General features: G+C 38.3%; 3 protein-coding genes across 3 annotated transcripts; 1 reads left to right on the top strand and 2 right to left on the bottom strand.

Moving 5' to 3' along the window:
• Window positions 1-1166: 1166 nt before the first annotated feature.
• Window positions 1167-1423, bottom strand: GCK72_005358 (uncharacterized protein; the record flags this gene model as incomplete). Its single annotated transcript, XM_003116693.2, has 2 exons — window positions 1167-1297; window positions 1351-1423. The coding sequence occupies 2 exons, from the start codon at window positions 1421-1423 to the stop codon at window positions 1167-1169; spliced, it is 204 nt and encodes a 67-aa protein (XP_003116741.1).
• A 4543-nt stretch (window positions 1424-5966) lies between these two features.
• Window positions 5967-6666, top strand: GCK72_005357 (uncharacterized protein; the record flags this gene model as incomplete). The annotated part of the gene is made up of 3 exons (XM_003117132.2): window positions 5967-6124; window positions 6169-6271; window positions 6394-6666. 3 exons carry the CDS (start codon window positions 5967-5969, stop codon window positions 6664-6666), a joined length of 534 nt encoding a protein of 177 aa, XP_003117180.2.
• Window positions 6667-7094: 428 nt separating this feature from the next.
• GCK72_005356 (uncharacterized protein) lies at window positions 7095-12327 on the bottom strand (the record flags this gene model as incomplete). The annotated part of the gene is made up of 10 exons (XM_053725147.1): window positions 7095-7327; window positions 7950-8103; window positions 8240-8387; window positions 8441-9312; window positions 9403-9725; window positions 10078-10350; window positions 10396-11320; window positions 11373-11474; window positions 11704-11973; window positions 12268-12327. The coding sequence occupies 10 exons, from the start codon at window positions 12325-12327 to the stop codon at window positions 7095-7097; spliced, it is 3360 nt and encodes a 1119-aa protein (XP_053589341.1).
• Window positions 12328-24470: the final 12143 nt, after the last annotated feature.

Genomic DNA, 24470 nt, shown 5'->3' with positions numbered 1-24470 from the left:
GATTCTGAAATAGCTGATCACATCCATTTCCCGGTTCATTTCCCTCTCGAGTACTGCACTTTCCATCATCTGAAATATTTATAAAGTCTGACTAAAAGGTGTTTGCTTGACATCATCTTCGAAATAGAAAAAAAAGTGAAATCAAGATAAGGAGCTTTTAATGGATAAGAAAAGCTCAAGTGAATGTATTCATGGAACTCAGCACACCCAAAAACATAAGGTATTGGGAAAAATAAAAACAAAAATTGTGAGAAACAACCAGAGATTGTGGGAAATCATAGACCGCCGATTAATTCAGAGAAGAGTTAATTCTATAGAATACCGTTTAAAATATTAGTATCGCATGTTCTTTCAGTCAACAAAACGGACACGTGGTAGTAAGTGATTAGTCAGATGTACGTGATTTCCTCCGGAGACGAAAGGGTAATCCATGTCTGTTTCCTGGAGAGACGGATTACCGAGATGCGTCACAAATTCGAGGTTATGTGAGATTTTCGAAAAGAAGATTTGGAAATTATATATGAAAAATATAAATAAGACTCATTGAAGATTTCCAGAATGAATACAGAAAATGTTAGAGAAACTTCGTGGAATGAAGGTGGAATAGGAAACAATTAAGCAATCTGTAAATTCTTTGAAGTCAAGGAAATTCTGACTGACTTCGTCCTGCTTCATTACAAGAAAATTTGAATTGCAGCTCAATTACTGCTCCAGTTTGTTAGAATTTCCGTAAACTTAGATTCCAGTCAACCATAAATGATACTGCCAACCCATCTAATTGTTCTTCCTCTTCTCCCACATCTTAATCCTTCAAAGACACATCAAAGCGATAATTTTCTTATCAAAATTCATTTTCATATAATATAATATATCGGTTACCAAATTACAGAGAAATCAGAAATAGAAAAGATAAAAGATTGAGGGCATATGTGCAAGAATCTTGCAGAATATTGAGTGATCTTGAAAGTCCAACGACTACAGCACATATACACATCAATTACGAATTCACGGGGTTGCTTGGATAGAAAATATTGACTTCCGTGTGGAGGGAGGAAGACATAAAAAAGAGGAAATTGAATGGAATGGGAAGGAAAAACACGTGGATGTTACAAAAATATACAAGAAAAGAAAAAGAGAGAGAAGAATGTCTTCTGAAGGTGTTTTGATTACTTCTTCTTCATTCTTGGACTCGCCATTGGGCTGACTCGTGGTGATGGACTCTTTCTTGGTTTTGGACTTTTCGGTCTTTGGCCGACAAAGTTTGAGAGAGAGACTGAGATGAGACCATTGAAGTCGTCTGAAATATATTATAGTTTTATTAAATTTTCTGAGAAGATTCTCGAAATTCACCTGCACTCGAGCCTTGGTTATGTGGACGTGGAGTATCAACAAACACTTGTGGTGGCACGAGGTTTGAGCTCATTTTTTTGTGGTTGAAAAGAGAAGAAAGTTGTGACAGACACACTGAAAAATATGATTATTTTTATAGGCAATGGGTAGAAGAGAGGCAAAGATTAGTCGTTTTGAAAAGAATGAATAGAAAAAAGGAAAAAAAGAGGCTGTGCTCGTCAAATAATTCATGAGCAAAGTGGGCGAAAGGTGTCGAATTTTCGAGGATTCCACGTAGGAGATGTACACGATTTTGCAACGAAAAAGGGAGAAAGTGTATAGATTCTATATCTGGAGGTTATACTTCAAAAACAAAAATTATTAAATTTCCGGTAGAATGCCTAATTGATATCTTATGACCGGAAATTTGATCTTATCTGAAAGAAACAGAAGATGTTTCTATTATAGAATAGAAAATGAGGGAAGCTAAGAGCAAAAAGCAAGGGGCAAAGGTTAGAAAGGGACAATAGACTCAAGGAAAAAAAAGGAAACGAGAAAAGAAAACGTCTGAATTTCTTGGAAAACGGCGGAAGTGAAAATAAAAAACTTGAACCAATTCAAGAAAAATTGAAAAGAAAGTTGAAAAGGCAATAAAAAAGAAGAAAAAAGAACACCCGAAAAAGAAGTTGAATGGGTGAGTAGGCAGATGGAAAAGTGCGGACTCTCTCACATGAATAACAATCTGCCTTCTTGCTTATGAGGAGCCGAGGTGGGTGGAGTCTGAAAGTGGGCGGAGCGTATGAGGGAGCAGAAGGCGGCTGATGGAAAAGTTGAAGATTAATGGAGTGGGATTTGACGAGAGAAAAGCGAAAAGAAGGAGGATTTGGTAATGAAAAAGGAAAACAATGAATGAGTCGACAGACAATAAGAGGAAGAAGAAGATTAGAAGACAAGTGATATCAAGTTAAGGACAAAACAGAACAATTGAAATTAAAATGAATAGGAATCAAGGTCATCTCAAAAAGTTTAGCGAGCTCAACGAGATCAAATAGAGAATTCTGAAGTTAGTGAATTTAATAAATAAATCAGTTTTTGAAAATGAAAAAACGTTCATTCTATTTCAGAATGTTTATTTTGTTCATGAGGAAGAACAGTTACATATACATAAGAGCAGAAATTCTTCAGAGCTTCTCAACTCCTATACCAATGTCAACGAATGACTTATTATATCTGGGTTATCACGAGTTTAACACGAGTCTTGACCTAATTACACATTTGAAACTACCTATTTCTTTTGTTACTCATCTGAGCGTTTCGTCTAGAAAGTCTCAAAACATTCGTGCAATCTTCGTTCATCTTTGAACTCTACATTGCCAAAAACTTTAGAAATTTCACGTTCTGATCCCCTATCTCCAAAGATCAATCCCTGTTTTTTAAAGATAAAACTATGTATATTTTTGACTTGCAGTTCCCTTCAGGGTGCCAGATTAGTCTATGAGACGTTGAGATACGAAAATTAGATTTCTGATGTACTGCCAAAAACGTTTTCAGCCAGTTTATAGGTCACTTAACTGATCAGCTACTGGTCAAACTTAGTAAGTGTCTAATTCTTCTTTCGAGAACGGGAAAGTGTTGACCTCATTAAAATATATGAGTTTACGGTTCTGGGATCATAGAGCAGTTCTTAATATCTTGGGATAATCTTGAGAATTAAGATTAAAAGTACTCAAGTAATTGAGAGGAAATTATGAGAATAAAATTCATATGATCTTTCCGAATAGTCATGATACTCCAAAATGCGAAAATAGAGCAATTGGTTTCTGGAATGCGTATCCTGATTTCCTTGGAAACCATTCGTCTACTCAATTCACCTGTCTTTAATTAAAACTTTTGCTGCCAAAAACTTAAACACGATAATAATAACGAAATCCTTGACGAGTATTTGAATATTTCCCATCTGATCCCACTGGCCAAATCGTACGTGAGAGATCACTCATTCTCTCAGAATTTCAATGAATAATTGAACAAGAAATACACTACGTAACTTCTCTTCTGGTGTCCCATATCTAATGTTTGCGTGATCGAAAGTTCTTCAATAGAGAGCGCTCTTCGTTTTTTCGGTGTGCTCCATGATCAGAGCACATTCTGCAAAAAATGAAGAAGAAGAAAGAGGTCTGTCAGGTGAAATACGAGAGAGTGAGTGTGTGTCTGTGAGCACAAAAAGCTGTTCGAGACTTGTTGATGATGTTTGATTATGAGAACACAGACAACGACTACAAATATCAGGTTATTACTCATAACTTTCTCACTTATTAATCAACAATCTCACGAGAGAAAGTCATCATTTTCATTTGATAAAAAGGTTTAGAAAATGGAAAAGAATCTTCTAAGTCAAGAAGATTATCATGATCTGTTTGATGTGGAAAGAGCTTCTTCAATTGATCTGCAAAGAATTTCTATGGCGGATTAAGGGGGAAATTGAGGGAACAAAACATACGAAGGAGGTCTGAAAAATGATTGGAAGTCTGGTATTCTTTGAAGAAAAGTGGTCTTGAATAATATTAACATTTCAAAAAAATAATGGGGTTGAAGGTGGTTTAAAATATCACAAAGGCACGACACACTCGGGAGAAAATGCTCTAGATCCATGTCTATTTCCTGGAGAGACGGATTACCGAGATAGATTGAAAACTCTGTTTCTTTCTTGCTCCAATAAAATTCTAATAGACATTTAAAAATAAAATATATTCGGTTCACTCAGCCCACTCTTTTCCCTTTCGTAATCCAAACATCAAAGCATCTCGAATTAGTTTCAGACGAAGATCTTCATGAAGTTCCGGTAGAAGACGTGGGATTTCGAAACAAGGAATTAAGTTCTCAGCAATGTTTTTTGCAAAGATCGAATATTTTTTTGAAAATGTGAGAAAAATTATTTCATCCAGTTTTTGATAAGCCTGACTAATACTCATCAGGATAAACCTCCTCCTTCTAATTTTTCTGATTGAAATGCACGGCTAGAAGAATCAAAAGTTATCCTCTTTCATTTGGTTAATCCGTCAAATTGTTATCACCACAATCCTCTATTATTTTAATGTCAGCTGGTCTGGTATTAAGCGATCAGACTCAGAGCACAGAGCAGGGAATTTGGTAAAAATGAAGAAGAGAGAGGAAGAAAGAACTGAAAATACAGGGGGAAATAATAGAGATGTCTGAATAATTGTTTTCTCGTATTTTGTGTTTTCATCTAATAAATAAAGTAAGTTCTCAAGAGATTGAGCTCCTGGCACAGCTTTGCTTACTTTCAATTATTAGAGTGATTCGAAGGGTAACGGGTTGTTTTACTGTCTCGAGTTTCGGCAATTTTGCTGGAAGGCAGTTCAATATTTTTAGAAACCTTTGTGTTTCTATTTCAAACTGCGAAATCCCAATTTCATTCTAAAAATTAAAAGATCTCATCGTCTCTTTCAAACCAATTCCCCTCGTGGTCATGTTATTCCTTCCTTCCAACCATTTTCCAAAACACTTTTATTCGCTGGTTGAATGCAACACAAAGAATTTACTGTTAATCGAAAGGAGAAGCAGGAAGATTACATCTTTCTGTTCATCAACTGGTTCGTTGTCAGGTCATTTCTCTATTTTCTCCTTTTGAAAGTAGATTTCTATCTTCTGGTCACTATGCATCATCATCTGAAAAGAATCAAGTCCCTCTGAAAGTGAAAATGGTCACCTGTGTGGCAGTAATGACCACGAAGGAATGTTTCAATGTTTGTAGATCAGAAACAAGATACCAATTGAGTGAATACAGTGAAGGTTCCTTCCTACTTCAAAAGATGCATACAAAGATAACAACATTGTAAATTGGCACGGTGCCAGCATATCAGTCATCCATGGATCAAGTTGACAGACAGGCGTTTGGTTATTTGTCAATGATAGAAGGAAACGATCAGAAAAACTGTTAACCGCTGTGGATGATCTCTGATCGAACAAAGACTATTCCAGAAGTTCCACATATTTTATAAGCTTTTCAAATCCACCGAAAATTGTGAAATATTGAAGAATGAATAACTTATCATATTGGTCAGTCTCGTTTTTCGGTTTTTCATGCTGTTTTGTCAGCATATTCTTGAATTGTCTAGTGTAGGTGGAGGTTAGTCACGTGATCCAAAATATGAGCAAAGAGTAATTGAATAGCAAAGTCAGGTGGAGAGATTAAGCTGGATGGGGCCGCTGATCTTTAAAATTTTTATGAAAAATACAGACTTCGCATCGAGAATTTCAAAAACTTTATTCTGCCGTGCTCATTGCTCTGCCTTTCGCACTGAAATATTTAATTAATCAGATTCAAAAATGCTAATTCTTCTGTCAACTGATATCATTTCTCTCTCCCTTCCGTCAACAAACTCTCCCTTTTGTTTTATGCAACAAGTTTAGACATCTCTTCTCAACTGATATCCTCTTTAACTGACATGTCATACTACACCTATTGTGTAATAAAATGATACAAGTCTATCTCTGAAAATGACCATTCTCTCCCCCCTTCACTTATCTGATAATACGCACAATCTACGTGCTGTGTCAGTTTTCTACCAATGTCCCACTCATTTTCCATTTCTTTATTTTTTCTTTTATGCTTCACAATGATTGAAGTCGTTGATAATCTGGTTGCCTACGATAGGCGGAATGAGTTTTTGAATATACCCGAGAATGAAATTCATGTCATCACCGATGCAATTGATAATTATAAACCTAAATTGAGTGTCCAGTTTATTGAATTTCAGCATGTAAAACGAAGAAAGTAAGTGGTTTAAAATGAGAAAATTATTAATTTCTGAGTTTCAGAGCCACTGTAACGAAAGATGGAAAGGTGAGGATTCTAACAAAAGTGAAGCATCAACAGAAAGCAACAATTGAAAATGTGAAGGTGGATCCGGAAGTCGTTCAAGTAAGAGGCATTAATGTGGTCATCAATAGCAAGCCAGTGAATTCATAGCCGAGCTTTAAAGTGTTGCTTAATCTTCAAAAGCCTCTCGATATCAGTTTCTTTAAAAGACGTACCCTTTTCAGCTTCGTTTCGGAGGAGGCTCCAAGTCACATTACCCGTACAACCGTGTCGTCGATTGGCGGCAGAGAAACGATCAGACATCCGAAGAATCACATGAGGAGACAACGACAACTACAATGGAATCAGCACCGCCAGTCACTCCGAAGAGTTGGGCAAAAACAACGACGACTACACTGACACCGTATTCTGCTGAGCCAGCACTGATTCTTCCGTCTAGATTCCATCGGAAGAAAGAAGACGTCGTGATTGTTTTCAAGAAGAAGCAGAAGTCATAAAGAATACAAAAAAACATTTTTCACTCCTTAATCTTGTTATCAATTAATTTATTTTTCTTGTTCAATGTCTGATATCACATACAATTTTTTGTTGTCTGAAATGAATCACCGAATTTGTTTATGAATCTTCAAGAGAGAGAAGGAGAATTTGTGTTTTGTGGAGACAGATTTCTGAATTCTACGAAATTACAGAGAATTCAGAAGGGACGGGGGCAAATATATTAGAGTTTATGACATAAAAACAATATATTTTGTATTACCCTAAGACACCGAAAAATGGAAGAAAAGAAGAAGAAACGAGTTGGGGGAGGAGAAGAATGATGATGATGATTTTGATGATGAGCAGTATATAGGCACAGTCAATTTACTATTTACACGATATAAAGCCAGCTACGCGGGAGGAGAAAAACAAATAAAATGAGGAGAAATCATTGAAGAAGACCACGAAGAGCTGATTCAATGATTTGACGATGAGCAATACGAGTAACTCCGAGTTGAGTAAACCGAGAACGATCACATTGACGAAGACAACGACCATCGATTCGTTGAATTCGGAATGCTGGAGAATATTCTGATAGATGTAATGAAGAGAGCCAACCAACGACGTCTTCAACAGTCCATACGTCTACCTTCTTATGTTCGAATGATGATATTTCACTACCTGAAAACAAAAGATTGAGATTGGCCAAAAGAACAATGACCCCCGATACAATTCAAAAACTAAAAGAAATTAAAAGAAGTACCAACTGAAGCACTTCACAACCAGATACAAACGAAACTACTGTAGAAGATTTGATGGAGGCCAAGAATACGACACAACGGCTAATTCTAGGCCACCATAAAAACATATTCTTGAAACGTAATAACTGGTTAACATATTATTTAAAATGAAACGAAATGAGAACTCAACGTAAATCAGAAACAAAAGTGTTTGCTGGAATTTCTTCATCGAAAGATCTAGGATTAAATAAATTCTTCTCTCTACCAGATATTCGAGCAGCAAACTTCATTAGAAAAATGAAACACTTTCGTATGAAACCTTGCCGCTCCAATAACATTCGAAACTACCGTAATCCACCAATTTTACATACCAAAACATTCACTTAACCCCCAGTGTTAACCAGATAAAAATATATCATTCCTTTCCCTTCCAAAACGAACTACCAATTAATAGAAAGTACCCCGTTCATCTAATTGTGAGAACATAAATAAATTACTGTGCTTTTTTAAAAATGTGCAGAAAAGGTTCTGATTGGTGATGTAAAGAATGAAGAAGCTCTTACAGCGAATCTCTCCGTCGCTATCTCCAGTTCCAGAATCCGGATCATCATCATAATCAACTGGAGGAATGACATGAGATGGAACCACAAAGCATCCCGGTTTCGACAAGTCGACAGTTGAAGACGTCGACGCGGTTGACGACGATGCGACAGACATCTGAATCGCGAGTTTCGGTTAGAAATGGGCACAAACCACACATAACAAATTGGGACACATTCTATATCACACCTTATTTTGGTTAAGTAAGAAAGAATGAGTGCATTTGGGAGAGAGACGAAAACAAGAAGCTTACGTTGTCTTTCTGTCCGTAATTATCCTCGAGATGCTGAGAGATCAATGTAACTCTTTGTACGTTTGGAGAGTGGTCCAATGAGAAATGTGGTCGATGATCTTTGTCTTCGGATTCAGATGGCTCCAGTGACGTCCTTGAAGATGTGTACCTGGAATCAACTTGCTTCATTTCACAGGTTCTCAGAATCTTTGACCCACTCACCCGCTATCTTTCTTGTTTACTATTCCAATATTCTGAATCCCTTTTCCACGTTCCACAACGTTCTCTCGAACCGTTTCTCGTAGTGATAATCCCTCAAATCTACTTTCTCTCTCTTCATCTTCATCTACATCATGTGCCACTTTACTCCTTCTTTTTGCCAATGCATTCTTCAAATCCATTTGAAAATCTGTTGTTGAATCCTTATTATTGTTGTTATTCACAGAAGCCGCCGATGATGTTTCTCGAGGTTCTGCTTTTTTCAACTGTACTGATTTCAAAGCATCCGCTGATATTCCTTTCGAATTGCTCATTATAACTGGAGCACTCGCTGCCACATGCATCAATCCACCTGGTGGAGGTGGGGGAGGCGGTGGAGGTGCTCCAGATGAGATTGGAGGTAATGGAGGTGGAGGAGGAGGAGGAGGAGGTACAGAGGATGTTGATGGTGGTGTGAACTCAACTTGTACCATAGTTGGCTCCAATTGTGGCGGTGGAGGAGGAGGCGGGGGTGGAATTGAAGACTGTTGTGGTTGAATATGTACTTGTTGGGGTTGAGATGCAGATCTTGGCAGAGATGGATGGGGTTGTTGTTGGTATTGTTGTTGTTGCTGATATTGTTGTTGATGTAGTTGTTGATGTTGCATTGGTGGAGGTGGTGGAGGAGTTTTCGGCCGAGATGTTGGTCGGAATGGTCGAGAATATTCACTCCTTTGCATTGATGAATCTCTTGACAGATCAACTGGAACATAGGTAACTGGCGGCGGAGCTGGGAGATCTTCTTCGTCGTCGAATGAATCAAAAGAATCCATTCGTGATAGTTGAGGAGTGCTCCGACTGCTACAGTTGTACTCGAAAGATGTTGTGGCTGGTGGCTGAAATGAAGATCATGAGTGAATGGAAAAATAATTAAAGTTTCAACTAAACTTCAATCAGTTCAAACTAAAATACTCTGAGAATCTTACCGTTGGTTCGAAAGTGGACCGATTCAATCCAGCGGACGAAGCCACTGCATTTCTCTGTCCTTTCCTCCTCTTCATATCCGAGACTGAATTATATTTCTTCGAAGAATATCCTCCATTCAATGATTCTTGATCGTATTGCATTTGATATGTATTCCCTTGAACAGATGGAACTCTTTGTCGTACCATCAAATTCTCCAATTCCGCAGCAGATATCCGTCTTCCACTGCCTGGTCTCTGCCTGACCGACGCATGCCTTGATTCCGAATAGGCGTTCCTGATGTCATTTGGGGCATAGTAATCAACTCCATGCGCGTCATGCGTGTCTGAAAATAAAAATCTACGTTTTCTACCAAACTTATCAATAGTACAGATAACATAAATGTTAGAGGTTCTATCTAAATTAAATCAGTGATGAATAGTGTGAATTATTATTATTAAAACATAAAAAAAAGCCAAACCAATTCTCATTCGATAAACGCTGGACGCTTTTGTTGATGAGTAGATTGCCGATGGAGTGGGTGTAAAAACCAAAGAGTGACGATGAGATGATGCTGGAAGTGAACGTGAGAAAAGAGACAGAGACACGGTGCACGGATTAGATGATAGACAACGAAAAGACTATACAATGACTACACAACATTCATTCAAATATGAAATCAGCGTGCTTTCTCTCACCTGTCTGAGCTCGTTGTACAATTGTTCCACCTCGACTCATATCAGATACTTCTACAGTTATCACTTTTAATGTTATCGTATCACCGGCTTGTTGAATGAGTTCAACGACCTCATCATGTGAACATCTTCTCACATCAATTCCATCAATTTCCAACAAATAATCTCCTGGTCTAAGACCTGCTCGAACTGCCATTCCAGACATATCAACACCTTCAAAGAACTGAAGAGCGGGCACTTGGGCTGTTGGCTCGAAATTCAGGGGCATGGCTACGTCTGAAAAATTGAAACTAAAACAACATTTCTTCAATAAAAACTTACGTTTAGCTCCTCTCAAAATGAAACCGAATCCCTTGACACCTCTTGGAATCACCAGAATTCTGGCGATGTTTGTCTCATGTCCAGCAGCAATCATTGATCGCATTGAATCCATTCCTGACCTCCTCATTGTTCCATATTCAGATGGAGTTATTGTTGTTCGTGACGAACGAGACGGACTTGGTGATGGAGCTGCAGACATTGGAGCTTTCCGAATGCTTTGGGGAGTACGGTAGACATCTTGACTGCATATTGATGATTGAGACATTGAACGTCTCCTCGTGATTGTTGAACTCAACCGCCTTCTTGTTGAATATTGAGGAGTGCCTCGATATGGAACTGAAGAACTTGGATTATGCGCTTGAACCACATCGGCCACTGCAGGGTTTCCAACAATGTGTGAAACATGTAATGCTGTTTGTCCTTGTTTATTAACTGTCAAATGATCAGCTCCTCGAAACAACAAAACTCTTGCACATTCAGGTCGATTGTTGACTGCACAAACATGAAGTGGAGTGTTTCCATTCACGTTTTCAGCGTCGATTTGAGCTCCAAAATAGAGTAAATGTTCCACGTGTTTCGTCAATCCGTTCTTACATGCTTGATGGATTTCATGATTTCCATGCATATCGGTCACTCCAATATCTGCTGCTTCTCGTAGCAAAAGTTCAGCTACTTGATCGTTAGAATCAGCAGTCAGCATGTTATAATAGAGGGGAGTCAGTCCAATTGGGTCACGATAATTTGGACTTGCTCCCAGCTCAATCAAAGTTTTCACATTCTCAAAAGACGAGAGAAATGAGGCTTTATGCATTGCAGTTTGACCTTCTGAATTTCGGAAATCAATATGAGCTCCACCTCCGATGAGAGATACGATAACAGCTCGGTTGTTTGGAATTCCAGCAGCAAGTGTCAGAGGAGTCTCGCCCTGAAACTAATCCACAATTAGATGCATAGTTCAACAGAAGTTCTCGACTCACCAGAGAATCATGAAAGTTTGCGTCAAGTCCCTGCGTACACATCTTCTCAACTTTTTCATTATTCTTCTGCTGAACGTAGTCCATAAACTTTTTGAGTTGTCCCTGTAAAAAGATAAGAATCATTGAGGAAGAGTGCGCAAACAAATATTATTAGTTGTTGTAGGAAGAAAGATATGCATCAGATTGAAGAGAATTCCGACATAAAACACCTTGTAATTATATACGCCAACTTTTTGTCACTATTTTCTATCAACATGTTCGGATCGGAAGAATTGAATGAGAACATGATTATATATGAAACTTTTTAGAAGAGGAGGAACGGAGAAAATACCTTTGTATGCATTGCCTTCAGTTGCTTTTCATCCAGATTGAGCATTTTGTAAACCCGCTTTTTGTATTTCAACTCGAGATACGGAACACAATCCGTGAATGGATAATCCCGGATTGTTCGATCTTCGAGTAGAAATTTTCCGGCTCGTCCATCGCATGGAGGGAGGAATAGACCGTAATTGAAAGCTTGCGGAAGAGCTTGTGGTAGTGTGGCAAGCAGTTTTCGTTTCACGTCCCAAATGAAATCATTTTGAGTTACCGCAAGGAACTTCTGGAATATATTAGAATTAATTAGTAGATTCAAAAATTATATTTGATATTTTCTGATCGTGTGATACATTTTGAAGGAAAAGCTCTCTTTTCAGAAGTATCGAAATATTTGATATTTAAAAAGGAAAATTTTGGATATTTAAAAAAAGAAAATTCAGAATAATTTACGTCAGAGGTTCTGTACAGTAAAACCAAAATATTAAGTTAGAATTTCTGAAATTTTGACTATCGCCGTAAACTTTTTGGTTGTAAAATTGTAAACTACATCCATAACTGAACTTCAGAAAAATCTTACCCGAACGTTGAGCTCTGGCACGAAAATCTGTAAATTAACGGGGTCTTCCTCTTGATTCATCGTGTCGCTTCCGCTCGGACGCCTGTCTTCCGATGATGACACTATCGCATCAATATGTCTCCGGACTTGTACACTGCAAAATAAGTGGAAGTTAGTAAAACAGATTGTCAGCTAACAACGAACAAAGAGGGAAAAGAAGAAGAAGAAAAACGATAACTTTGATGTATTTACAGTCAATTGGTACATGGATCACAAAGCGGCAACACAAGGAGACATTCGGTAATCGAGAAGATGCAGAGAGACGGGCAGAAGGTAATAAAACTAAACATGAGGTCGATCGGGTCTCGATCAGAAATCCCCGAGTAAAAGGTAAAAATGGTGAGAAAATGAAAAATTGAAATGAGAAAAAAGAGAGATGGATTATCGAATGGATTTGGGACGATTTCTAGGTTTTGCCATTGGATGAAGAGAACAGAGAGAGAGGGTCTCATAATGGAAAGAGAGGAAAAACGAACGGACGGAGAGTTTCCTCCGTACTGTCGGAATAAGAAAATGTGGGAAATAGTGTAGAAGATGAAGAGACGCATACAGTCAATGAGAGAGGCGGAAACTGGCTTCGAAGAATGGAAGAAGAAGAAGAAGAAGAAGAAGAAGCTTCCGAGAGACAGAGGGGAAGACAAAAAGTAAGAAAACGAACAGAGGAAGAAGTATTGGTTTATAGGAAGAAGAAGAAGAAGAAAAAGAAGAAGAGAATCAAGAAGAATAATGAATAGAAGACGATGAAAAAGATGATGAAGTATGGTTGACTATTTGACAATGAAGTTATGAACTTATTGGTTTAAAAAGGGAGAAAAGTTCAATGAATAGGGGAAACTTCTGGAAAAAAGAACAAGAATAAGTAACAAAGAGCTTTTCAGGTTTGTATTTCTTGAAATGATATTTCTTAGCAGAAACCAGAACAGAAAAAATAGACGCCCACTGAAGCATAAACCTTCAGAACATCGCAAATCAGATATCTTCGCTGTGAGGTGGCAAAGTGGTTGATTAAAAATAAATGCAACATTAGCAGAGGCATCAATCCAACAAAAAATGGCTGATCAAGGAAAAATGTGTTTTTGTTTTCGATTGATGCCTTCTCGTTTTCAGTTTCATCTATCTCGGTGATAAGAAAGATTATATTAGAGGATTACGGTAGTTAAAGTAGATGATCCATGAAAAGGGCTTACAAGAGAAAACGAGGGAATTATCGGGAATTGAATAGACGGAGTGACTAGATACAGAAGAAAAGACTTGTGGGTGAGTCTTACCGGGGCGGGTTGAGTCAGACGTGTTTCCGACTGAATTTACGACCTCTGATACAAAAGTTCCAGAAAGAAGGAGGTACAAGAGAAGGAGGCGAAAAGGTAAAAACTGAGGAGTTGGTAGGAAGGGATAGGCAAGGAGGAATATATTAGTCATTTTATGTCGTCAAGACAAATATTGACTTTTCGATTCATTTTTGGTAAGAATGGAAAGACATCTGACACCTGATAAGAAGGAAATGGCAATGAACCTTTTGAGGAAATGAAACGGAACATCTCACTGAAGGTCGCATTGCAAATTTTTGAGGAGGAAAAAGAGGTGGAATTTTGAGATGGCAGATGGTATGAAAGTGTATGTTGAGGGAGAGAAAAATATTGAAATGTGGTTTGAAAAAGGAAGCATGTGACATCAGGAATCGCAGAAAATGGAAAATTGTTATGAAACTCGGAACTCTGAATTTTTAGCTTCAACTTTCGTTATCGGAGCTAAAAAAATCTGGAACCATAAGACTCAAAATGATGCGACATAATTAATTTGAGTGTGTGTCCTGTTACTGTAGAATAGGCTTCAAGTTACTGACACGCTGAAAAGTTGTAACATGCTCAGACTAGTAGTCTAAGTTTTAGGGTTTACTACAACTAGAGTTATCTTCTAACGAACAAATATTCAAAAATTGATATATACACCGGAAATGAAGAAGGAAATATACTCATTTCCGGTCTATACACAGCTAGCCTCTATCTTAATTCATTGATCCAAAAACAGCATAATTGGCATAGTAAACAAAAGTCATTAAGGGTTACAAAACGGTAATAATATACGTAATCGGTAAATTCAAAAGGATTTTAGAGGGGTTGGAGAAGAAAAGAAGAAGAAGAAGACGGGAGGGAGGATATTTTGCTTGACACAAAGATACCGTGATGGACCGTCGGCGGGTTGAGTTGAGCAAGCGAAACGGGAGAGCACAGACGACGGCAAAAACAAACAGGACGAAGCCCTGCGCTGTGGCGATGCGGTGGAGCATCAATTAAGGTGGTCGCCGTCCGGCTCAGGTTGGAACCCAATGAAAAGAGAAATGAAAGAGAGTGTGATAAATGAAAGAGACGCAGAGGATTCATTGCACCGGTGGGCTCCCGAAAGACACTCCGATGTTGAGTACAGAAGTGAGGCGAGAGAGAAGAAGAGATTCAGAGAGACTCCCGAAAAGAACCGGAATTATTTTTGTCCCACAGGTCAAGAATGTTTTGCAAATTCATTTCATTTTTGCCGATCGCGGCTTTTTCAAGAGGGATTTTGAAACGGCTGCGGCGTTGATGAGGGCGAAAAAATGGGGAAGAGGAAATGGATTAAAAACACATTTTCAATTATTATTAATGTTATTAGAGTGGTATTTCAAGTATTTGATCTGACCGACAGAATCCATTTGGTTGCCCTTTGGTCAAAGTACGAAATGTTCCGAAATGACTGTAGTTAATGACTGTAATAAACTGTAGTTTCGAAATTCAAAAAGTGACAAAAGCTTTTCTAAATACCTAACTTATACTTTTTTAGAGTAAACACAGATGTTTGTTGAGTTGAAGCTGGAAAACAAGAAAAAAAGTTGGAGCAGAAACTTGCTCACAATATTTCCTGGAAAACATGGTGCATCTTCTCATTGACAAATATTTTCTACATGACATCACTAAACATACAGTACCAGGAATATAGGAACATTAAAGATCATGTTAGAGACACGTGAAACTTGAACTTGTGAGAAAAAAAGCAATTGCATTCCTCACTAAAATTCAAGTGAAAGAATATAAAAATGTGTTTTTGAGAACATGGTAGACGTAAATTAGAGCTGTAAGTTTATATATTCCTCTCTGTAAAATTCAGCTGGTTTGATTTGAAATAAACTGTTGTTTTTCATGAAATATGCTTTACATCAGATAGCTGAAATTCTAGATTCTTCTCTAGTATCCACAACAATACGACTATCTCCATGTAGTCTATCTATATATTGCTCTGCTCCTTTCCTCTAACTTCTATTCTCTTTTCTCTTTCTTTCTCCCAATTCATTTGTGTTCGCCTCCTAATTTGCTCATATGAGCTCTTCAGCCAGTCCAGAACCAAAATGAAAAAAGGAGAAAAAACAGTTCAGCGGGGCGAAAAAACACGGGATAAAACAAAGAAAGCAGGCGGAGAGAGAAGAAGAAGAAATGTGCTCGAGCTTGTCATGCCAGATCGGATTTCGACCGTTTCGTTTCTCCCGACGGCCGGAATGTTGTCAGGTGCGCAAGAGGGGGAAAATGGTGGAAAGAAGAATACCCGACATGACGTGTTTAAGGTCTCTTTTTTCCAATAATCGATTGTCAAACATCGGAAGATTAGTAGTTAATCTTCGGAAGACACTAACCACTTGTTAATCAGGAAGAAGGTTGAATTCTCCGTCTTCCGGAAAGAACTCTGATCAATAAGTGGGGAAGAATGGAGATGAATATTTACAGTCTGGGGAGTGAAGAAGTGATGAATAAGTGAATGTTAGTGAAGCAATAAAATGGAGTGAATGGAATAGACGCAAATAAAAAACATTGAGGTTTTAAACAGAACACACAATAATAAGATTAGTAAGTCTTACTATTAGTAAGCTGGAACCGTCACAGAGAAAATTGATAAGAATTGAAACTTATGAAACTTGGAACTAATCTTAAACATTCTTCAAGTCTACCAGAAATTACAGATTTTGAAACGAATAGGTCGTAAAACTCAATTTGTCATTCTGTTTCTGTTCGATTTCCAAAACGAAATTATCAAGAAGAAACTTGAAACTTGGTTTTCCCCAACCAAATGAGATTGAAAAAACTAGAAACAGGAACAGGAACGAACACTGATTTGAATGGAAAAAGGGATCAGTCAGAACCTAATAGAAGTTGCGAAAAGGCGATTACGACTTGTGGACGTCGACGAACGACGGCAACACATAGAAACAATAACCAATTTGGTGATGGGTGACGGCGTCAACTCAAAACCCAGTTTTGGGAAAAAGGGGAAGAGATGAAGAGGCGAGAAGTTGAGAGTGGAATTGGAAGGAGATGCGGCAATAATGAGGAAAAGGAGGACGACAAGTAACAAATGTAGCTAGTTAGGCAAAAGATGAGGTGGCTGGAACATCATGGAGGCACCACCACGACGATACAAATTGAATCAGTTTAATGTGGGTCGAGTGGCATCTCTAAAGAGAATTTGGGGGAAGTAGAGGAAGGAAGAAGACGTGGAAGAAGAAGAAGTAGCAGGCGTTGATAAGCTCCTTTTTGGGAAGACTTATCGTACAGATAAAGAAGATTTTGAATGGAATTAGATAGACTAATGTCACATTACTTTACACAAATTGAAAATAAACTCAATATGGTGAAAGGGAGGGAAAACAAAAATATAGGCGGTTTTGAGGAAAGAAACGATCGAGAGAAAGAGATGGTTATCTGAAAGCGGGAATCAAGGGAATAGAGGTAGATAGATAAGAGGAAGAAGGGAGGAGGGGTCACAAACTTAGAGATCAGTTTTTGTTTTTGGACACTATTTTTTGAGGAAAAAAGGAGAAGAAATGTTTGTTTAACGAAGAAAGGACAAATGAGTTTATCGAGAAGTGCGATATTTTGAAAGGGGGATCGAAAGTTCAGGGATTCATACTATTTTTTTAATGTAAGAAATTAATCAGAAAGACAAAGAAACATTTGACACAAGTCATTGGAGGTGGATTCCTAGACAAGGAATTTCAGATATATAAACATCTGAAGCAAGAAATCCTAGGAACATGCATATAGGCAATAAGAAGAACGATTTGAAAACATCTGCGCTGGCAGGGAAGAGAACTTCTGAAGGTAAAACAACATAAGTTTAGGTGCGCTCTATCGAAGCTGAGAGACTTGCGTCTAGTATTATTTCTAAAAACTACATAAATTAATTTACTAGAAAAACTATGTAGGAATCTTGAATGACATAACTTTTTTCTTCAAAAACCCAAAGAAATACTTCAGTTTTTCAGAAATGAACAAACGAATACGGTTCAACTTAAGAAGAAGCACTATAAAGAAAAAGAAACGTTCTCGAGTATGAATATGATGAATTCTTGATGATGAAGTTTGGTTTAGAACCGGAAAATGAGACGAAAGGAATATGGAAAAAAGAAGAAAAAGAAGAGGTGAAGAACTTGACGGTGCTTGAAAAGGTTACACTTTTGCGGCGATGCATAAATCAAATTTATAAGTGTATCTACGTATTTCTTTCATTTTCCAACAAATCCTCGAGACAGGCACTGTGCCGATTGAAAAACGACAAAATGCGGGACACGGGTGTGAAAAAAGACAAAAAGAAAAGAAAGAAGAGACAGGAAGGATCTAATCCCAAGATACCTCATCTTCTTGTTCACCGCCTGTTTTCTATTTTCTGGGACGGATGGACGGTGTGGCTGCGGAGAGAAAAAAGGAGAATCCTTGCATTCATCTTCAAATCAATATGAATATACCGAAGGGTCTCTTGTTGTTAGAGGAAAACCAAAAAAACTCAAGCGGGGCAATGGAATAATATGAGAAAGAGATGAAAGTAACGGACATCTGGATGAGATTCTATGGGCAACTTAGAGAACAAGATGAAGAGAAGAACGACGATGAATTGTATTGTATAATACAAGTTGTTGTAAAGCGGGTCGGGAACACACACTCCTTCAATGCCGAATACTCTTTAATTCGGAACCCAAATACTTTCTTTCGGGAGAGCAGAAACACAATAGAAGACGCATGGGAAGGGGAGGATTAGGCTCGTCGCGGGGTAAGAAAAGAGCAAGTTCGGAGCTCTTTGTGTTGGAAAGGAATAGGAGGAGCGGCGGCCGGGTCGAACATTTTCCGGAAACTTCCAGATCATCGTGTCATGTGAATTGTGTATGATTTTTTTGGAGGAAGAATGAATCAATGAGCAAAAAATTCAGATCAAAAGAGCATGATATAAAAGAGAGCGGAATATTGTTTTAGTGGAGAAAACACTATAGTTACGGTTTCGTTTAAAAAGCGTCTGCTCTTGATTATCAGCGGGAAATATTTGAAGTCTTTAAAACGTCAAATAAAGGATTTCAATAATGAATGAAAAGGAACATGAATGTTTTGGGAACTCGGATTCCCATGGCATTCTGAAATGAATACTAAAAACATGGCAGTCTGCGAGGTTTTACCGACGTCAAGTTATGAACCGGAAGTCTAAACTCTCAAAAACAAAATAGATTCTGAAACTAGGAGAAAGAAACAAATTTCCAATGAATCATTTTCAATTATTCTCAAACTATGATTTCATTATTATATAATTTTTTGGCAGCTGGCAACAGCCGTTTTTAGTGGAAACAGGTTCATGTAGACGAATTTGAAATTAGGAAAGAAAGTTGGATTCATGAAGAGCATTTTGGAGTTGTAGAATAACTTAAACTTAGAATATTTGGAAAATCTTTTTAAGAAAACAAACCAGGTTTGCAAAGACGTTCTCTATCAACTGTCTCAAAAAGTGATGAATGGTCGTACGGTATCATAACTCAGATTTGCAACAAAACATTGCCGTTCCACCAGTTTTGTGTGAAAAACAAGCGTTTGAAACATATTGAAACAAAAAACAGTTGGCAAACTGTATACCCACTCCTCGACTATTCTCCGTGCGAAAACAATATAGTGCGAGAGAATAAGAGAAGAAGATGCATCAACAACAACACAACACATCGAATAAAAAACCGAAACACGATCTGTTTCAAATCCGCCAAAAAAAATGAGATCAGGTGTGAGCGATAAATTATGCAAAGAAGGAGAAATGAAGAAGAAGACCTCATGCTGAGATGGGGACGGATCAATAGGCGTAAAGAAGGGGGGAAGTACGGACGCCGTTGGGCTGTCATCAAGGTCAGGCCCCTTTTGACAGTACTTCCTAATACCTGTGCGTGATGCACGAAATACGAGAAATTGGGAAGAGGAATAGAGAGAAAGGGCACCAGGAGGAAGGATTAGATGGGTAGAGCCCTTTTGGGTTTTCAAACCCTGGAAAGGTATAATTACCAAAAAGGAAGAGGTCGGGAAATGAAATAAACAAAATGATGGGTTAGAGGTAAGATTAGAATGACAATTTTGCAACTTGAATGTTTCAGTTCTCAAATTTCTAAAAAAAATTTCCAACTAGGGGTATTGGTTTTTGCGTTTGAGTTAGAAATCTCAGTAGAAGAAAGCAAGCTATTAGAATACAGTTTTGAGAAGATTTAAGATTATGAGAGAAGTTGAAATACATTTTTTTAGTATATTTGATGTTACAAAAATAGTCCAGAATGCCGAAAATAGCTTCAGCATTTTTTTTGAAACTTGAGAACTTGTGAAACAACAAAAAATTCAAAAAACTTGCAGACTAAAAATATGAAATTACAAATTCGGAAAGCACTTTTCTTTTCCAACGGATGATTTTTGAAGCGGAATGATGATGATATTGGTGTCTTCTGACCCAAAGAAAGAATTGAGAGCAATTTGTAATTAGAAGAGAGACGGTGGAGAAAAGTGACATTGAATGGTGGTTTGTTCAGTTCCAATAAATAATTAATAATTGGAAACGAAACAACAATAATACCAACAAAGAAGAAAAGGAATGCGCGAAAAAGAGAATAAGAACATATAGAGAAAGAGAATGAGAGAAAACGTGTAAATCGGGTCTGGCGTATCAGCTTGGAACTGATTGATGGGCGAGCGAGGTTGAACAAGAAAGAAGAAGAAAAAGAGAAATATACGGGAGAAGAAATGAACGCATGTTTACCCACATTATGCATACTATCTGTATGGAAATTATAGGTAAACTGATGATAGATATGGACATAAATTCTCAAGTGGGAGACCATAGTAAGAGCGCATGCGTTTCCATTTTACTGATAGAAAACTGACTCTGGGTTCTTTGAAACATCTTGCTCTAAAATTTGTGTAGTTCGAGTCTTGCAAAAAAGTATAAATATTTAGCTCCGCATGAACTACTTTGCAGAAAATTTAGTAGTTCGTAAAAATGCAAGTGAAATGTCAAGACAAAAAAAACAGTTAGTCTCCAGAAAAGTGTTCTCCAGCCAAACGTCTTCATTTCAAGAACTGGAATTCTCCCAACCATCTTGTGTTCATTCGAACTGTCTCATACTATAAATCAAAACCAAAATCCGGGCGACACAAACAAAGACGGTTGGAGGTCGTCGTCGTCACCGGTAGGAAAGAAGTACATGGCAGAAAAGCCAACACAAAAAAAACGAAGCGACGGAATATTCAGTGAGTGGGGATAACTTGTTTCTTGCTTAGAAAAAGGGAAAGAAAATGTCTCTTTCTCCTCAATTGACTGCCGAAAATAGGGAGACAGAGAAAGTGACAAAAATGCATAAACGTGTACGGTAAAAGTGAAAAAAGGAGTGGAGATGATGAGGATGAAGACAAAATTGCGGAGACGTCAATAATAATAATATGAAGAAGAAAAAAGGAAAAAGTAGAAGATGAAGACAAGTTGGTTGGCAACAAGAAGCTTTTAGAAGAAGATGTTGTGGAATTCATCAGAAAACGAATTATAACCGAAAAAGAGACAAATCGTCGGGTCGATACCCCTCTTATTTCCGAACCTTCACATTGTCATATTTGTCCATGGGTGGCTCTTGACGGCTTCTCTCTCTCTTCCTTTTCCTGCGTTCAGGTACGTGCTCTCCGTCTTGTTTGTGCTCCGAATGCAAACATTTGGAAGGTGGAACACCCCTCACGTTATACCGCGCGGAAGAGGAACGTTTCGAGCAATATGTATTGAGCAACAAGAAGAGAAAAAGAGAGGCCTATCTCCGTATATGAACGAATTGTGATAACAAGGAAAGCGGAAAATTGGGTGATTGGTTTGGAGGGAAACGACGAAAATAACGGAGGTTGGGTATATTCATTACGTTTGCTCCAGTAGTAAAAGATTCGGAATAATTCAGATGTTCAGAAATCAAATTAGCAGTAGACTATGAGTTCGACTAATGATTCTTTTTAGAACTTTATAGTCGGTTTGATATTACAATTTGAATATCTTGAAATTTCCCTCAATTATGAAGTATCGATAAATCATCAATTCGTAACACTGTCTGTTCAGTCTTGAGAAATTTACTTTACGCTCTGGCAGCTTGTAGGTAGGTTGCAACACGAAGAAACGTGAAACCAAGCTATTTAACACCTACAGAAATTACCAACAACAGCAAAAACTGATGGCTTCGGCCCAACATCTTGTCAGGAATGTGTGGGCATTGATGATCATTGTGTAATAAAATTGTTCAGAGCATTAATGGTTGATATTGAAATCTGATTAGACCCATCCAGTCCACGAATTGAGGTAGAACAACCTTGTTGATTCATTTAATTTAATTTATTGTGACTAAAAGGAAACCAAAAAGATACAAAAGACTAGAAACAATCCCTCACGAGACAGTTTCGAGTAGAAAATAGGGATGACATGATACATAGGAAACGGGGAATGAGAATAAATATAAAAAGGAGGGTAGGCAGACAAGTTGGCAAGGGGGAAGAGATAACCGTAGAAGGCAAATTAAAGGAGAGAATAATGATATGTATTTAACAAAATGACCAGATGAGATAATAAATTAAAACCGGGTAATGGCAGAGTCAAGAAGATGTTCAAATTGGGAGGGGGAGAGGAAACTACTAACATTGGCAACAATGGCATTCCAGATGGGAAGGATAAAAGAGAAAAAATTGTAGGAGAGGGGGGAGACATAAATGAGAGTCATGGGTCTTCGTGGAGAACTTGACAGTCTGATAAAGGAATTGAGATTGGGAAAATGAGATGCGCCAGCTATAAATTTATACAGAAGAAGTAATTGGGATTTGAGTCTACGGTGTCTTATAGAGTAGATAGAGAGAAGTTCAAGACGATGCGAATAAGATGAGAAAGCGATATTGCATCGTTGGAGAGTTTTCCTAGAGTAAATTCGAAGAGTGGATTCAAGAAGTCTGGAGAGGGATGAGGAGGGGGCAAGACAGAAAATGACAGAAGCGTATTCAAGAATAGGAAGAACATATGTTTTGAATAGAAAAGAGTAAAATGCCGGATTATTAGACTTGAAAGATTTGAGGATTTGGGAAGAGCGAAGACGAGCTAGAGATACTGACTTTTTAATGTGGGCAGAAAACTTGAGGTCAGGTTCAAAGAGAATTCCGAGATCACGAACAGAGTGGGAATCTAAAATGGGAGAGCCAACGATGTGAAACCGGTGAGAGGGGTTGAGGGAACCCAAGCGGAGTAAACCCGTTTTGGAATGAGCCAAAGGAAGATCATTGGAAACTGCCCAGTCGGAGACCAAGTCAATACCTGCTTGGAGGCTGGAGGGAAGGTGGGAGTAAATTTTTATATCATCAGCATAAGCAGCGAAGTGGAGATAAGGGATAGATTGAAGGCTGATTAATAAATCGTTAATATACAAGAGGAATAATAGAGGTCCCGAGACGGATCCCTGAGGGACACCAGAGTGGATCAGAGCAGAGGAAGGATCGGTGGTACTGTTAACTTTGACGGAAAAGGAACGGGAGGTGAGAAAATCAGAAAACCAAGAGATAAAGAGAGGTGGAATGTCAAAAAAGGCAAGCTTGTTTAGAAGTAAATTGAGAGGAACCTGGTCGAACGCCTTCTTGAAATCAAAGAAGACAACATCCAGGGAACCGTGAGTTTTGAGAATTATCTTGTAGTTGGTAACAACTTGAACAAGGGAACTAGGACAGGAGCGCTTGGCGAGAAAACCGTGTTGGTGTGCAGAGAGTTTGTGAAGACAATCTAATTTAATTCGGTTACAAATAATTCTCTCGAAAATTCTGGAAAAGGGGTCCGTGAGCGAGATGGGGCGGTAGTTTTCCGGGCAACCAGGATTACCTTTTTTGTGCACCGGTATAATTACAGCCTTCTTCCAAGAAAGCGGAACTAATGAAGAGCGGAGAGATTCACCAAAGATTATCGAGAGAGGAAGAGATATAGAAGTGGCACATTTTTTAATCAGGAAAAAATTGGCGAGGTGGGGAGAAAAGCCACAGCGAGGAGGAAGTTTTTGTAGGGCATGCTCAATAACCCAAGGAGCGAACAAATCATTGTCAAGCAAAGGGGAAGATGAAGGGCGAGAGGAGGAGAGATGAGGAGCAACGTATGAAGCAGGAGGAGAAGTCTTGAAGTTAGACAAAAAGGAAGATGAGAAAATAGAGGCTTTCTCTGAGTCGGAACAGACGACACGTCCTTGGAAGGTGAGGGAAGGAATACTGGATACGGTTTTTAATCTTCTAGAGATGAGCGAGCGGGCAACGGAAGTATGTGGAGATTTCAAGAGGATTTTCTCAGTTCTGGCGTAGTTGCCACGAATGGTTTTGGAGAGATTGCGAATTCTACAGCTGAGAGCGTGAATATCAGTAAAGGAAGCACGATGAGAGGCTAGGAGCTTGGTGAAACGGCTACGAGCACGACGGAGCTGACGAATTGACTTAGAGGGAGGACTAGGTTTTGTCAAAGGCTTGGGTGGAGTGTGCAGTAAGATTAGGTCCGAAAGGATTTGAATAAATTTTTCGAATTTGGAAGAAGGACAGGGAAGGGAACTGAGAATAAGATCCCAGTCCAGAGAAGCAATATCAGAGTTTAAAAGGCCATAATTGCACTTTTTATAGTCAAGCTTAGGGAAAGAGGGACTAGGAGAGGGGAGGATAGAAGAAAGAGGATTAGGAAGAATAGAGAAGTTGACGCTCATGTGATCAGAATTTAAGAGAGGGGGGGTGGCAGATCGGAGGAGAAAGAACAATATCATCTGAAGAAAAGACTAAATCAAGGATGTTGGCTGTAGTAGATGTGGAGCGGGTAGGGAAAGAAACATG

The sequence above is a fragment of the Caenorhabditis remanei genome, chromosome II, assembly GCF_010183535.1.
Source record: "Caenorhabditis remanei strain PX506 chromosome II, whole genome shotgun sequence".
NCBI lineage: Eukaryota > Metazoa > Nematoda > Chromadorea > Rhabditida > Rhabditidae > Caenorhabditis > Caenorhabditis remanei.
Note: the sequence above shows the minus strand (reverse complement) of the source record. Positions and strands in the feature narration are given on the sequence as shown.